The 17191-nt window shown below is 40.9% G+C and overlaps 1 protein-coding gene across 1 annotated transcript in view; it reads left to right on the top strand.

The window, feature by feature from the left end:
* The window catches only part of vps13b (vacuolar protein sorting 13 homolog B), a 297430-nt gene that overhangs the window by 49452 nt on the left and 230787 nt on the right, over nucleotides 1–17191 (top strand). Inside the window, exon 17 of the mRNA XM_083910541.1 lies at nucleotides 10715–10899. Within this exon, the coding sequence (XP_083766667.1) occupies nucleotides 10715–10899 (185 nt within the window). The remainder of the gene's footprint in view (nucleotides 1–10714; nucleotides 10900–17191) is intronic.

Below are 17191 nucleotides of genomic sequence, written 5' to 3' on the forward strand. Positions count from 1 at the left end.
TCAAATTCACACCGACTGAGTGTCCAATTTACCTAATCTGCATGCTTTTGAAATGTGTGAGGAAGCTGGAGTATGGATAACCACTATCTAATCTCAGTTTCTTCATCCACATTTCACTTTTCACCTGACATTTCTGACACTTGGACAGGTTAGAACAACTTTTCACATTTTCTAACAGTTGTATGTTTGTTTCACTGTCAGTCTCTTTCCCGTAGATGATAATGGGGCCGGTTGTATTGCACTGCTTGACATCTCAGACTTAAAGTGACTCATATTTGACCCTCTCTGTCTGAGCGGGAGGTATGGCTACCTTGCTTCTCCTGACCTGTGTCTAGCTACACTCAAAATCTAATAAACACGACCTGACACGTTACCCTCCGAAGAATGACGATGAGCAAGTTTGGCAGAGAAGCAGAGACAGTGCACTAGGAGAAACACAAGCAAAGAGAGAGAACTGAGTGACAGCCACCACTGGTAAAATAGTAATTAATGGATATTGCGCCGATGTTTACTGAGCTGTATGAGTCTTAATTTCAACAGACTTTTTTCTGTGGATTTGCACTATGGGATTCCCATGTCGAACTCACAGCTCAAGTGTATTACAGAGTACATTTGATACACAGTTTGTGTGACAGACACACAGTGAGACACTCAGTTCCTGTCTGTTGAAACCTGAACCCAGGAGTCACACACTGGGTCATTGGAGCAGCCAAAAGATGAACTCCACCAGGTGGTAACATTTAATTTGACTGTACTTGTGTTTTTTTTGGGTCTACTTCTAAGTTCTGATGAAGCTGCAATAACAGCCCTTTCCACCATGTTCTGTTATTCAAGCAGACACCGAGCAGAGAGCTACAAGCTTTTGAAGTTTTAAGGAAATATGAAAAAACATAGGAAGTCTGAGACCTTAATGAGTGCGCAGGACGGAGAAGTCAGAGAGTGATCTGAAGGAAAGCGCTGTCTTCATTTGCTATGTCCCTCTTCAGTAGTTGTTGGCAGATTCTTAGTTCAGCTTTTCCATTACAGTATGGAAGGTAGCTTCAGATTTGTGTCACTCTGGACTTAATTAAAGGGGAATTGTGATTGACAGAACAGTAGAGTGGCTTGGAGTTGGGGAGTGCAGAAGGTGATGTCATTTGCACACACTTTGCATCACTCTCTTCTGCCCCCCCCTCCCCCCTCCCTTGTCTCTCTCACTCTCTTTCTCTCTCACACACACTATTTTGAGTGCCAGGTGATCATGGTGAATTTGGATGGAGATGCACTGGGCGTCTGTGATGACCCAGCTCCTCTGCTCATGTTTCATTCAGTCACACCACAGAGACTTCTGATTGTCCCAATGAGCAGCAAGGGGCCTTTGTCGGGGAAAGTGAGGTGCCTCGACGTCTTCTCCCTGCCAGCCTCGACTTTTGCTGGGCATTTTTGCTAACGTTTCTTTGGACTTGCAAGCGAGTGTTCACTCATTCTTCATACAGTAAGCTTAGTTCCACTTGATTACTGCCAGTACATCTCGGTTTGGATGAGAGGCAGGTTCTTACAGTAGGCACCAGACACTGGGATAATGTTTCTTTAATCACTTACATAACTACATTCTGAAAGGGACCTTTCCTAAATATCAGAATCACACTGTAGTATTGTAGTTAGAGTACAAAGTAAGACAGTTTTCCAATCATGAGTATTGAAGGCCAAATTATTTTAAGTCATCTATGGATGTAGTCACTTTTGCCTCTAACTACTTTCCAAATTTGTGCACATAAATGTCTGTATATGATTTTGGTTTGAATAATTAAGACTAAAGAGTCTTAGGGGGATAATAATACAGTAGGAATGTAAATATTCATTATCATGAACTAACTGAGCAGTCATTTGTTTACCAAAAAGGCACATTCCTCCAAAATGTTCTTTTCTCGTGAATTAAAGCGCAGCTGAGATGCATCAGGCTGCACTTATCGCTAATGAAAGGCAGTGTATAGGGTCACCAGCTTCACTGGGACTCTACAGAGACCCTCAGTTGGCCAGGCTGTTAAATGCGTTATCCAAGATAAAATCAGTGCCTGCTGAAAAGCAGGGAGAGGAAGGTGCCATTAGTGTTAACATTGCAACCTGCACAGATCACCCTAAAACCAAGCCTCACAAGTGCGCTAGGACACATGAACACACATGCACTCACACCCTATTATATCGCTTATGCAGGACGACCACCTGATGGCCAGGGCTGGGGCTCGCCTGCAAGCCGACAGCAGTCCAGTGTGGCTCGTTGTACTGCAGGCCATAATTTAGCCCCACACCAGCTTTTATGTGGCATGTTTAGCAGCCTCTGTTCCACACTCAGCTTTTTCTGAGGGGATAATTTCCTAAAGCATGTGGCATTACAGGTGCATGTTATGTAGCCACGGAAACCTGACTTGCCTTGTGAATGTGTCTGAAAAGAAAATAATGTTGGTTTTCCCTTGATATCTAATTATTGGCCCCACTCTGTTGCATTGTCAATAGTTAGTTCAGTCTTTAGCACCACCTGTTGGATTTTCTAATGTGAATTTTAGGAAGTCCATTACCATGTCTGGACCAGTAGTCTAGACTTTTGTGATTTATGAATGCTGCTTTAGGCATCCGAGGCATGAGGCTTCTGGTGTGATTGTAATGCCTCATTACTCCTGTTCATAGTTACTCATAGCAAGCTGCTCCTGGTCTATGTCTCCAAGCACAGCCAAGATCAGGAGGACAAATGCGTTCTGTGTCCTTCAGTAGTGAGCCATGGAGGTCGAAGTCAAATTTACATGAAAAGCATGTCCATGTCCAGCATTCACTGGAGAGTGTATTGACTGTGACTGTTCCATTTGTTTACTAGCCATTTTCGCAGGCAGTGTCATCGGCAAGTTGAACTGGCTTAATGATTTTGGCTGATGGGAAGTGATTTGGAGGAGGCTGTTGGATGGAAACATCAGTTTTGGTGTACATTTACATTGTGAATGTTGTTGCCCACTCACTTTGCATGCATCAGGTGTTGTGCCCATCAATCAAACTTTGTGTTGACTTTATAATATAAAGTAATCATTTTCATTATTCATCAATGTTATATCTGGCATGTATGTGTAGCAGGGTTAAGGAAAGATGCTATAGTGAAAGATAACTGAATGGTCTTAAATCAGGTTGTGGTTACTATGGTATAGCTGTGAGTTTGGGTTCAGAGGCCATAAAAGCAGTGGAGTATTTATTTTGTTGAACAAGGCATTGCATGACCAAGGTGTTTCGCTCGACTTAAAGAAACAAGGTACTGTTTACAGAATGAGAAAGTTAAGCTTAATGGATAGCCACACACTGCAACAAGCGGGATTTATGTATTAACAGGTGTATATTAAAACTCTGGAATGTTGTGACGTAATATTGTTCAACCTTTCACTCTGAGGCACAGGAGTGCAAAGGACTCAGAGCTGCATGGTAAAACATCATCATTTTTGTGGTGCAGTATTTTGGCCAACTTTGTGGTAAAGATTTGGTGTCAGACATTTTTATTTGCTTTTATGGCTGACAGAGATCAGTGGTCATTTGGAAGAGCCTTATTATAAGAAAATCGCATCAACAAATGCAACGCTCATACTTTCAGTGATTGACATCTCAATTCTAATGGAAACTTCCATGTCTTTTGTTTTCCTTTTTACTAACTGCCTGCATTTAACTGCTCTGTGCTACAGAAAGCACAGCCACTCTGCTGCGAAAACTGTGTACTTGCCCTTATGATTACAACTGTCATTTGGTAGCTTAAATCAACATGGGTTTTAACTCACCCCTAAAGTGTATATTATAGGCTGTAATGTTTTCAAGAGGCAATATTTCTGCAGCCCAAGAATATCTTTTGAATTTTAACTGTGCCATAAGTTTTACTTGGATGGATTGGCCAAAGTCGAGGTGGAGTCACATGCAGCTGTAGATGTTTTCAGTTGATTGAAATACTGAATTAGTCATCTGAGGCACTGCAGCTTCAGAGATGGAAAACAGTGGGAAAAAGGGAAGGATTGATGGATTATCAGCTCTGAGTGGATTATCATCTACTGTGGTGTGCATTCCACTCTCCTCTCGTCTCCACCGGGCCTCGGCGCTTCCCAGAAGCACGATCATTCAATTTTTAGCGCTTGGGGAAAAACCTGTGTTTTGTAATGAGGTACAGGAAACACTGTTGTCACCATGATTAAAAAAGTTTGATTCAACCTCAGGGAACTTGGAAGACCAAAAAACGAATTACAGTCTTGAGTTCTAAATCTCAGTGACCATCTGCAGCTAAAGTTTGAGAGTATAAAATGTGACATTGGGTCTGTAGTCTCTGGACAGAGATCTCCTATCTCTGTTTGTCCTTATAAGGAACCGTGTAGTCTCCACAGCTGGACATGTTGGACAGAGGCAGGAAGCTACACACACACACACACACACACACACACACACACACACACACACACACGCACACACACACATATAGACCCCTTGATGTGTTTTCCTTTAAGACCTGATGAACCACGTCATTGCCATTTTCTCGCCTTCCAGGCTGCAGCTGTCTGCACAACTTGATTAAAACATTTCTTTTAGTAATCCCTGTGTAATGAAGCCCTCTCCTGAGAATGGTATGTGTGTGTCTGTGTGTGTGTGAGAGAGAGATTGTGCACAAGTATGTTTTGGTTCAGAGTTGCTCCAGATGGGAAGAAGAGGAGGACTCTGTGTGTTTGTGTGTGTGTGTGTGCGTGCATGCATGCATGCGTGCGTGCCTGCTTGCGCGTGTGTGTATGTGTGTGTGTGTGTGTGTGTGAAAGAGATGGAGTATGTGTGAAGTGTTTCTTTCTATGAAGAGTTCAGGATTGTGCAGAGCCGATGACTGAGAAATGCACACATGGAACACCTTTGACCCTGGGGAACCACAAACGTGTGAGCTGCGGCCAAATATACAGTCCCTGCCACCCTCATACCCAGCTCCAGAACAGTGGTAGTAATGTTAGAGCATGGATGTCATTATAGATTAGGTTTGAGAGATAACATCAAATAACAAAAATCAACACAAGACCACAATTACATAAATAAAAAATGCACTTGGTATAGAGTGGATTTAAAAATGATATGATACCCAAAGGTTAAAAAAAAAGAGAATAATGATTGAGTCAGATGGTATATATTGCTCCAGTGTCTTCCATTTACTCATTACAAATACTTTGTCTGTTTGTCTGTGTGTTGAAAAAGGGATACTGTAGTATAACTTGAATTTGGAAATTCCTTTTTGTTCATAATTTTTCAGATTAAATCAGATTTAAGATGTGGGGACAAGTCATAACGACAGGTGCAAGTTATTTATGGCAAGTTCTGAAAACAGCATACAATATGCTTTTAATATCCGCCTCAGCTGCAGCTTCAGTTAGTATATTTCGCATCAAGTATACGGATCACGTACAGCAATAAAACCCAGGATTTTGAAAGCGGTATCGTTATAACAGCTGTCAAAGACCAAAAGACCAAGTTGCTTGAAATCCTTACTTATTTCATAATTTGCATGACACTGACAATTAGTTTGCTTACTAGAAACAGAATAGAAAGATGGTGTTAAGCATTATCTTTGCAGAGTTTAGATAATGAGGCATAATGTGTTATCACCGCCACTGTATAATCCACTGTAAAAGGATTACTTTGTACTTGACTTCTGGATGGGTGCAGGGGGTGGGGGGATGTCATCTCTCAAGGACCTTTCCTTATCCATCATTTCAAAACAATGAACTCTCCTTATTCCCCCCCCACCCCAATTTGTTTTTGTTTGTGTTTTTTATTTTCTTCTTCAAATCAACTATCATTAAGGTGGTAAAAAGGCAGTGTAAAGTTTCTGCATGATTTATAATGTTCATTTGGAGGATTTGCAAGAAATTGTAGTGAGTCTTTTGTTGTAAGATAAAAGAGGGGACTTGAGAGCAGCCCATAATTCACTCTGGTTATTTTCAAGAAGGGTCGGTGACCTTGGCTTGGAGAGATGGGAAATTCTGCAACACTTCAAATCAGGCTGCACCATAAGGAAAAAAAATACCTCAAGGTACTGGCTGTCAGTCTTTGCTTCCCTCCATTATAAGAAAGTTTCCCTCCCAAGAAGCCCTGAAAAATTTGAAAACAATGGCAGTAAACGGTTTTGTTAATTTTTCAGTTGGGGAATGTTTGGATTGGTTACTTAAGCTTGGGTGTGACAGTGAATGATTTGTAGAAACTTGAGATAACTTATCAGTGGTCCCAAGACGGTGGCTATCTGTTGTATCTATTAGACAAATATGTCAGCCCTAATGAATTGCATTCATCTCGCTGTGGACTTTGCAAACAGACCCTGATAAGTTAAAGTCAAGAGAAAGTAGCACATTCTGAAGCACGTCCAAAAAGGGTCTTACACGTTTGCTTTGGTGACTTCTACTATCTTGACTGTAATGTACATGATCTTTTATGAGTTTATTAAAGTAAATGTCTTATGGAGACAAAACCCACCTGCTTCAGTGCATGGGGTTTTTGTGTTTGTCCCCCCCTCCCTCCTCCTATTTGGTTCATCCATCGACCAGACATCTTGTTCCTCATCTCCTGCTGATTCCACTGTGCTCACACTTGTGTCACTCCAGGTTGTAAAGAGTAAGGGAACTGGTTTTTGGTTCATTCACAGCAAGATGCTGATCTTAAAAAATAAATAAGAAAGATTCTCACCACTTTTAGTCCAACAGATCTCTCTGAACTAGGCTGTCAGAGGATCTGAATGCATGGCTGGGCCTCTACTTGTATGCACACATCCCTATCAGTCTTCTTTAATTAGGCTACATTTATTTTTGTCTGTTGAAGTACAAAGCAACAACCTACCATTTCTGCTATACTTGTGTTTGTTTTGGAGTGTTCCCAAATGGCTTATGGGAAGTATTATTTTACCTACAGAATAACATATGACTTGTAAAGTTGCAGTCTTTTTTTCTTCTTTCGACAGTTTTCCCTCATTTATTGTATATTTCTGCGTGGTTTGGTTTTTCTTGTTTTCTTTTCCTCTTGTCCATTTTGCCCAGTTTGTAGAAGGTATACCATGTCACTGTACAGTAGACGTATCTAGTGTGCTTTTAAAACACACACATGCACACACACAGAATTGGCAGGTAGTGTTATTATTGTTTCAGTTGCAGGTTGTTGGATCAGCCAACACCTTGTCAACTCTGTCCTCATTACTGCTGTTGATCGGCGGCTGACTGATCAACCGGCTGCTGCTTTGTTTGCATGGGTTAACAGGTGCATATTCAAATGTGCTTGTGCGACTGGTGTGTTTTGACATACAAAACATAGAAAAGTAATATTAGTTTCAATTTTTTTTGTTTTTGAGTGTGTCCATGTTGCTCTCTGTGTGTTTGTGTTTGTGTAGCCTTTGTTAAGCAGCAATCATAGCCATGGAGATGGAGCCACAAGCAACTGCATTTTTCTAAGTATAGTCTTGATCACAGTCACACCAGATAAGATTATAACGAGAACTAATGGCCTAAACGGGTTTCAGCCTTTAATGATATGAGCAGTTTTTGTTTCAGATATGGGGTTATCCAGAGCCTGTATAAAAGGAAAGTTAGATGTGATGTGATTAATAGTAAACTCACAAGTTCAAGTTGAAGGCTGTGAACTATGTGTGAAAGTAATGTAAAAATATGTATGGGGGTGCTTCATGAAGTCCGTTCATTTCTAGATTTCACACATTTGTTTTAATTACAAAAAAGAAATAAAATATGTCCCTGCTAAATGTCCACATTTGAGTGTGTACACAGAGGAAACAGACTAGAAAAAGAGGGCCACTGCTGGTACGGCGCTCATGACTCTGACTCATGCCCTCTGCTCAACACTGTTCACTGTTTTGCCTGGTTTTTGACAGGACACTGGACACAGAAACACTTTTGTGCCAGCCTGCCAGCCATTTACCGAGCAAAGCAGTCACAAAGTCAGGCCAACTGGCCGGTCCCAGCACTGGTGTAGTTCTTCGTCACTCAGTCACTGCACCAACATGGGACAGCTCAGGAAATGGCCTAATGTAGTTGAAATACACCAGAGGAAAGCATATTTCATCCACTGAAAGTGAAACACTTAATTTTTCATAACTCTTGACTAATTTTGATTTCCTTTTAACATACTCCTGGTGGCCTCTGTGTTTTAATAAAAAAAGGTTATTGACTTAAATGACTACTGTGAAGTCACATGCTGCCTTTTCAGTGAGGCACTGAAGTTCAAGCCAAGGACCTGATTTCTTAAATTATGAGTCAGGATTAAAAATGGGTTGTGGGCTCAATCCTGGTGGGTCTCCACTTTATAAGAGTAGAAGTATTCTTTAATGAGTTTAGCCGCGTAGCTTACAGGTTCTGTTTCTAATATGGATTGTACTCTGTAGTAGTATATTGCATTTTGTTAGTTGCCCCATGCATATATACATTTTTCAGCGTCTAAGTCATCGTGTTGTAATAATGTGTTAAAGCTGCAGGTGTTGTCCTGGGATATTTACTACTTGAACACACTTATTTTCTTCAAAGTCCATGGTAACAAAGAAAGAGATGCCTGCCAGGAAGATGTTTACCATGGTGCAACAACAAACACTGACTGTGCCATGTACTTAATAAAATCCAATGAATGTCTGGCTGTCCTCACATCCAGCATTCCCAAAACAGCCTAATGAGTGTTTCTGCTTCTCATTTAGCCCCAAGATTCAAGTTGCTGTTCGCAAGGAATTGGGCATAATATAATAAAAACAGGTGCATAATTAAAGTTTTAGACGACCACATGCACATGACAGCTCCCCTGAAACGCTATAAACACTCGAATAAGCCAACAAACTTTCATCCCTTGCCAGTCCTGCTATTGATGTGGCTTTGCAGGCACATTTGCTCTGCATGTGGGGACATTGTTGTTGCCGAGCCCCTTCACTTTCTTTAGTTCAACAGTGAAATGTTTATACACACACACGCACACGCACACGCACACGCACACACACAGGCATGCAGGCAATTGAACACAGAAGAACACACATGAAAAACGGCTTGATTGATGTCTTGCTGTATAGCATGCAACAGTAGTAATTTTTAATAGGAGAGAAGCATGATATGGCATGGTTCACCGTGGTGCCAAATGCACCACATGTTGCCAGGGAATTCCAAATGTGTGCTATCAAGGTAAACCCATTCACCCTTTCAGGTTTGGAGTTTCTTTTTCCAACTCAATGCCTTTGATTTTCCCAAACACTGACATCCCCACCAAATCACTTTCTGTCGTTTAACAATCCCTTTCTCAGAGAGCAAGCAGAACTATGGACCTGCCTGTGAGCAACTAACAGCTCATATCACCCCACTGAACCACCCAGGAACAGAAGAAAGGGAAAGATAAAGAGACACAGGGTGAAGAATGAAGCAGAGGAACTAAACGATTGCAGAGCTGCAGACCAGAGGGAAAGAACCTGTGATGTATTCCCATACTCTGAACTGGGCCTGGACTAAAATTTATGTGTGATTAAATTAACTGTGATGGTCATTCCTGACGCACTGCAGCCATCACTGGACTTGGTCACGGTTCTATTGATTCAAAAGTAGCACTCCGAGGGCAGTGTCTCTTTGCTACCCTTACAGTATGTAGAGGATAAAACATAGGTGTCAGCTACTGCAAAAACTCTGATCACAACAGAGAAAAAAATACACATGTGGAACTGACACTTGTTTAGTTCAGGATCTTTTGTTTTGTGTTTTTAATGCAAACACAGCCCGAGGGACGGACAAGTGGAGAAGTTCTTCATCACACTCAACACTGTGTACTATATGATGCCTTTGTTGCTGATTGTATTGGGGAATCCCGTCTTCTGCTTGGGGGTGATGTCATGGATGGGATTTTAAGAACTGAGGAGCCGTGATTTCACAGTCTAGATAGAAACAGAGCTCCAAGACCTAATTCAGGGATTTCAAAGACACTGTGTGTGTGTGTATCAAAGATTTTTAAGAACTGTGTTTGGATATGTTTGGAGTGTTACGAGCAGGTAGTCAGGCAAACAGTAGAAAGTAGGAATGTAAGAGCAAATGCAATTAAGTATGCCTGTATGTTTGTATATGTGTGTTAGATGATAGATGGGAGCATGCTCCACTGAGGTTCTGATGGACAGGGGCCTGGAGGATTCCATCTGACTGTACTGTTACCTCATCCCCCTAAACACTCAACTCATCAGCTTGTCATCTACACGCTCTATCACACACACACGTGCACACACTCACACAAACTGTCTCGGAGACGGATGATATGTGAAATACGTAAAGATTCTTTTTAGGGTCGGGTTTCTGGGCTGTACGCATCTTCACATAAATCATCATCACAGTTTAGACGGAGGGTTGGGGGGATGGAGGGGTCGGTGGCAAAGAGGCAATCTACGCCTACCTGCCAAGTAACTAAGGAAAGCCTGGCTCGCACTAACTGCTTCTCTATGTTGGAATGTAGTCCTACCTATTTGGCCCTTAATTCTATCAATGATCTACTTTATACTGCAATGTGATATTGATGGATTTGTGGAACTTGTGAAACATTTGTTTCCACTGGTGTCTGTTTCACTTGGTGTATAATAGTGCTCGAGTGCATCTCTCCATTCTTTAGTTTAGTAATATTGTACTTTGTCTGTGTATGTCTCTCCTTTATCTAACCACTTCTTTCTTCACCCGTTTTCCTTCTTTTGTAGGAGCAAAAGATCTTCAGTCCCCACCACGGAGTGTATATTTGAGCTTCCTCACTTCACTGTCCAGGCCACGAGGGCCCAGACGCTTTTGCTCCAAGCGATCTGTCAGAGCTGGACCCACAGCACGATCAGTGGAAACCCACCGACACTCAGCGACAGCCTTCTCAGTGAGGTGTACAGAGCACCAGGTAAACACCCTCCATATACACACACCACGTGGAGCTAAGTGAGTTCTCCCTGTCTTTTACACCACCTTCTACACCACAATCAAGTTAATAATCTGCTGATCTCTGAGTAGCTACAGCAGCGAAATCGTAGCAACAACTAACTCAAACATTAGTGAGACAACATTTTAATATTGACTGATTAATGTGTACGTTTGTGTGTGTGTATGTGAGTACTTGTGTGGGTGAAATGACCCCTGGCCTTTCCACTGGCACCATGCTGTTTCGCTGTGCATTGGATTTCACTTCCGCAGTAAAAAAGAAATGCTCCATGTGTCTGCTTATCCCCGCGTTGTCACAATCCGTCTCTTTTTCCTCCTCTTCCGCATGCGTCTGTGACTTTCGTGTTTGTTCATTATTATTTTTTTGGAATGAAAATACATCAACCACAAATATGTCAAGTTTAGACACTCGTGTCACTCAGGTCATGATTGGATCGACTGTTTGTATGAACACAGATCTGAGCATATCAGCATATACCATCCCTCTTGTTCGGAATTCAGTTTGTTTCCATATGGTCTGTTTCAGAGTTTTCCGATTGGCAAGTTTACATGTCATGTTTTTATTCCGATCAGGCTTTTATTCCCATTACTTTTGTTCATGTAAACATAGCTTTAGAGGACAGAAGAGAAAATGTTCGGGTTCATAACAGACGAGCAGAAGCTGTTATTCCAGTGCATATGTTTGTAATTGCTTAGCTTTGCAATAGGCCCTTTGTGTTTTTCAGTTGTTTTCATAATGCAGTCGTTATATGAGGGAGGGTAGCTATTATAATTCTTCAATGACAAACCAGTCACTTGGCAAAAAAAGAAAATACCCACACAGAAGTTGAATGTGTGTGAATGTACGGTTTCTTCTGTTTTTAAACATGAATAGTCTCAAACCAGATCGCTTTACTCGTCTGATCTCTTTTGGACTATTGTAGTCGATGCAAATAATAGTTTTCGATGATTTATTAAATCCAAACTTTTCTCATAAAATACATTTATTACACTTTGTTTGTTCAGTTGTGTATGAAGTAAAGCTTGTTTCTTAATAGCAGTAAATTGTCGAGAGAGATATATGGATCTGGCAAGAGTTTAAAGTAATCTACTTCTAAAAAGCTTCAGTTTCTTTCTTGGGGCTCAGCACATCATGTACCAAAGTGTCATTCCCCCAAAACAAGTCAACTTGATAGTGTGCCAACAGCTCACCAGCCCTATACCAGGGGTGGGAGCACCACTCTAGAGCTCAATTTCTCCAAATACATACATATATTAATGTGAAATTTTTGGCATAAAGATTAACTTGTCTTGTGCTCAGTGTGGGGTATTTGACCTGCAGCCAAGGGCAAATTAACTTAGTTTTATGCTTCATGTCACTTAGGATGCCTTAATGGTCAAATAATAAATTATGCCCTCTTGTTAAAGAAAAGGGGGGAGCCCAAATTTAATAAAACAGTAGCGTTTCTCATGACGGTAGCATCTGGACAGTCCTCTGGAGGGCCTGGGATTTTCCAACTCATTAGGATCACGTTGTTTGGTATGCCGTCAGCATTCTCCTTTGGCCAAGCCAGTTGAGCTACCTTTTTCACTGTTGTATGGCTGCCAACATTTATGAAACTGTTCTCCCGTGGAGTGAAGTCAAATATTCCTCTCTCCTCACTCAGCCTCTCTCTTGGAATAGGGCTTGACTAGTAACGTAGAGAGAAACATTTGCACATCTGGCTCATGTGCTGGCAGATTAGAGAAAGAGCAGTGGGGGAAAGAGTTTTAGGCAAGGGACTTATAGGAAATAGGTGATGTGTTGTGTAAGTATATTATGTTAAGTAGGAAAAAAATGCAGGAATAATTGCAGTGATATCACCAAAGAAGTTAGGCATTGTATCTGTTTTTGAAACTGCGACACACGTAGGCCTTAGGTTAGATGTTCCGCTCAATTTTGTGTCGTCTGTGCGACAACTTAATTGTGGGATCAAAATGGGAAAAAGAGGGGCTTTGAGAGGAAAAATGTGAATTGTTGTGGGAACTATATTTGCTGCGGCATATCTGCTGCACACTCAGTGCAACCTTGCTGAATAGTTTTGGTTCCTGTGGGTCCTGTGGTTGTGTTAACACTGTAACGTCATAGTGGGACATTGCTGGCTGTTCTCTGCTGGCTACCTGCCCTTCCACTCCTCTGCTTTGCTTTTTTGCAAGTTGGTTCTTAAACATAATTCCTAACTGGATGCTGTGCTGATTATTATTATTTTCAAATCTTATCTTATGACTAATAAAAAGTCAGGATTGTGAAGCCGCTGACACTATGCCACTTCTTTAAGTATAAATGTTGGCGGTCTAAGCAGTGGCCGCATTTATGCTCTTGTTGTAACTGGCTGAAACCGTTTGTGGTAAAAGTGGTAGGTCTTTTATAAACCTCACAAGAGTCAGAGTTGTGTGTTCACATCGAAAGTGGGTGTTTGTTCTTGTGTCTCCAGCCAGCAGTCATTGAGCCATTGCTAGGACAGAGCTGACATACGCACACACGCGCTGAACATGACAAACAAAAGCTGTTAGCTTTGAGCATGTGCTTTTTTCATTCCTCGAGGAATTCCTCCTCCCTTGGATCCCTTTGATGTCACACGGCCTTTCAATAGTAGAAGGTGTTTCATATTGGGTTGTAGTTGATAACGCAGATGTTGAGTGTCCGATGCATGGAAGACATTTGAAGACATTTATTCCCTCCCCCAAAATCGTCTATAATTCAGGGAGAAAATAAAGCTGCACTTTTAATTTCAAAGTACTGACAGACCGTAAAATGTTCTTCAAAATAATTGGTGGACTCAGATTAAAGCAATGTACTAGAGACATTAAATCATCACAGCTGACTGGAACGCAGCCGCAAGGATTTGTAAAACTTTGAGTTTGTACTACTCACTGGCAGATAGAGCAGCAGCAGCCCAACAAGCAGCATATGCACTGTCGACTGGCTCTGGTCAACAAGCTCAGAGGCAAATGAGTGAAATTTAGGAAACATAAAGTGTAAAATCCCATTTCCTTTGAAAAAAATCACACCGTCTGTCACTGTCTGTTGCATGACAGCTTGGTTTGTCAAACCTTGTCTGCAGGATAGTGTTGATTTTGTTGTGTTCTGTGGTGACATGTTATTCATGTGCTCTCCTTCTACATTCCAGAGAAGCCTACACCAGTGTTATATTTTATTGGAGAGCTCTGCACAAAACAGTATATCAAATTTTATGTTTCTGTTAAAATGGAGAGGGGTTTACAGTGAGGTGTGCATTTTGCACACATTAGTGCATAGCATTCGTTTATACACCCCCCATCCTCAGCCTCTGCCTTGCTGCAATCCCTTCTTCATTACTACTAATCTTTTGCTTATGTTCATTTATGTGTGACTAACATTACTTTACTTTATCCATCTGTCACTCTTCTGTCGCTTTTCCCTTTTATCTACAATGTTGTTTGAGATTAATGTCTCATGTTATCCAATTCTTGTTGTTCTAATCCATCTCCTCTTCTCCTGCATGTCAGTTCTGCCCATCTGATATATTTTGTCTGTTTACACTGTTTACAAGGAAGATTTTGTGGTTTGCACTCGTAGCAAAAATAGTAAAGAGGAGGAGTAGGAATGGCTCAATACCATTTGTGTGAAATACAGCACATATACAGTATCACAATCTTGTTTTTCTACCCGATAACAATATCATTATGATACAACCTTTTACCTCCTTTAAATAATTTAGCCTTTCATAACAGATTTGTGCTGATGCGGTTAAAACTTAATGCTATGACAAGGGGACAGACATTTGTAGCCTTCACTCACTTCCCTTTCACATGACAGTGGTGGCAGAAATTACTATTTTTCAGACCACTGCCTGTGTTTAAGAAGGGATTTATCATGTTTAGGGTTTATGGATCAAAGTGGATGTTACTTTGGCCATTATCAGAAAAAATATTGATACAGAGTATCATATTGGCTTATACTTATACCCTCCCTATTGGCTTATAGGGAGGTTATACATTTAGGGGTGTGTATGTCAACCTTTTAGTTGGATGCAGTTTTGGTTGGATATACTAAATCATTTTTTCATTAATCACCCTTCATTGCATTTTTTAAACTAATATTTCGTTTTTTTGGGCAGTCAAATGTGGATTTCCTTTTATTTAATTTTAGGCACAGATGACATTATCCCAGACTCACATCTCCAAAACATGGGAAACATTTTTTAAATAAGAAGGTTGATATAGCACATAACAAAATGTTAATAAAAATAAATTGACATCTAGCTTACAGCCATTATTCTTACGTGGTGTTTCATATTTTCTGTTGTCATTCAGGGTTTAAACGAATTAGTTTGGAAATGTAGTTGTGGATTGAGGATGGTGTATCCCAGTGATTTTGAGTTTTTGCCAAATGCAGTTCTGTAAATTTTCCTCACAGTATCTGCATGTTATTTTCTTTATTTCAATCGTCATGTTTTCCCTGTTGATGATAGCTTTATTAGATTTTGATTCATGCATTTATGTCCCCAATGGACACAAGTCTTTCATTTTCAACACGTGTGTTTATAGCTCAGTATAGTGATGATTCACAGAGTCTATTTGATCTTGCAGATGGTACAACCTGGTCGGGGAGTAAGACCCAGTGATCCTTTGACTACATCATGACTGTGTTTCATTTATGCAGCTCCTTTTCTAGTATTAATGACCACTCAAAATGCTCTACTCTTACACTACAGTTTTGACATTCATTCGTTCACACTCGTTCACAGACACATCCATACAGCACATCTTCATGCAGTGCTATCACACATCAGCTTCCATTCACATACTGCCGGCTCAGCTGCAAGGAGCAATTTAGAGTTAAGTGCCTTGCCCAGGGCCACATTGGCATGTAGACTGGAGGAGCTGGGATAGGACCTCATATCTGAACAATGACCAGGCGTTCTCCTCTACCTGCTGAGCCACAGCCACTGTGTGGTTGTGAGAACAAGTTTGTTTACGACACACACATGTGTACTTGTGTTTTTACATATGGGATTTTACTGTTTGCATGCATGCCTGAATGTATTATGCCCTCTGTACTTCTACTCATTGTCTGGCTGACAGTGCAAGTGTTGGATGGTCCTCGCATTGATGACATGACAGTGAATCCTTCAGATGAAACAAAGAAAGATCTCGATGCTACAGACCAGATGTTTTATTATTAAAGACAAATAACTTTGCCTGTGTGCTCCTTTTAGACACAGAGGTTGAACCTCTGTTTTACTTACTACACTTACTTATTTGTAACAATTATTTTCTCCTTTTTTTGTTTTTTAAAGTAAGAATGTCCTAAATATGATCTCCAACCAAGTTGGTAGAACAAATCTCTGGCCAGGTTTACTCATGCTCCACAATCTAAATTCTTCCCTGCACACTGGAAGTTCTTAAGCCTGATTTAGGTCCTTATAATTTCTTCCCTGTTACAGTGTCTTGTAAAATGCTGTATTTAAAAAAGAAAAAAAAAAAAAAAATCTGCCTCGATTTGGTAATTCCACCAACAGTAATGGATCCAGCTTTAATGCAGCTACCACAGCTGGTCTCCTGGCCACAGAGCTCTCTGGTGGTCCCAACCAGGTTTGGGGGGGTGGGGGTTCTGGGAGAAGTTGGTTGGAGGTGGTCACCAGACATGCTCTAGATGATTGCTGGGTGATATACGAGCTGTGACATAAAACTTAAAACATGACACATCTGGGGGAAAGAACAGTCGGGGAGAAGAGAAAGTGAATGATATAATGAGAAGAATGAAAAATGAAAAACTGAAGATATATAAAGGGCCAGGAAAAGGAAATGGCATGAGGGAAATCAAGAAATAACGGTGCCCAGAAACAGAACTGACTTTTGGTTCTCCTTATTAAACCCAGCTTTGGCACGTAATTGAGTGTCAGGTTATAGACACACACACACACTGACGCATACCCCCCCTCAACAAATCCTATATGTTCTCCTGCACTCTCCGCATACGATCCCATTTAAGGCAAATGACGAGAAGAATGTTTGGATACAGAGAGCTTATGCTCTCATTGCATAGTGACTAGAAGCATGTTGATAATAGAACAGGACTTATGCTCTCACTCATTATAGTATCATTATTAAAACAAGTCTTTTGTTTTTACAAGTTCCCCCTACACATACAGTGGAGATGGAATGGTCAGGAGAAAAATAGAGAAAAGAGTGGAAAAAAAGGCAGAGGACTTTTCAAGGTTACGTCAGGGAGACTTATTTATCCCCTTTAT

Source organism: Microchirus variegatus (genome assembly GCF_963457635.1).
Source record: "Microchirus variegatus genome assembly, chromosome: 1".
Lineage (NCBI taxonomy): Eukaryota > Metazoa > Chordata > Actinopteri > Pleuronectiformes > Soleidae > Microchirus > Microchirus variegatus.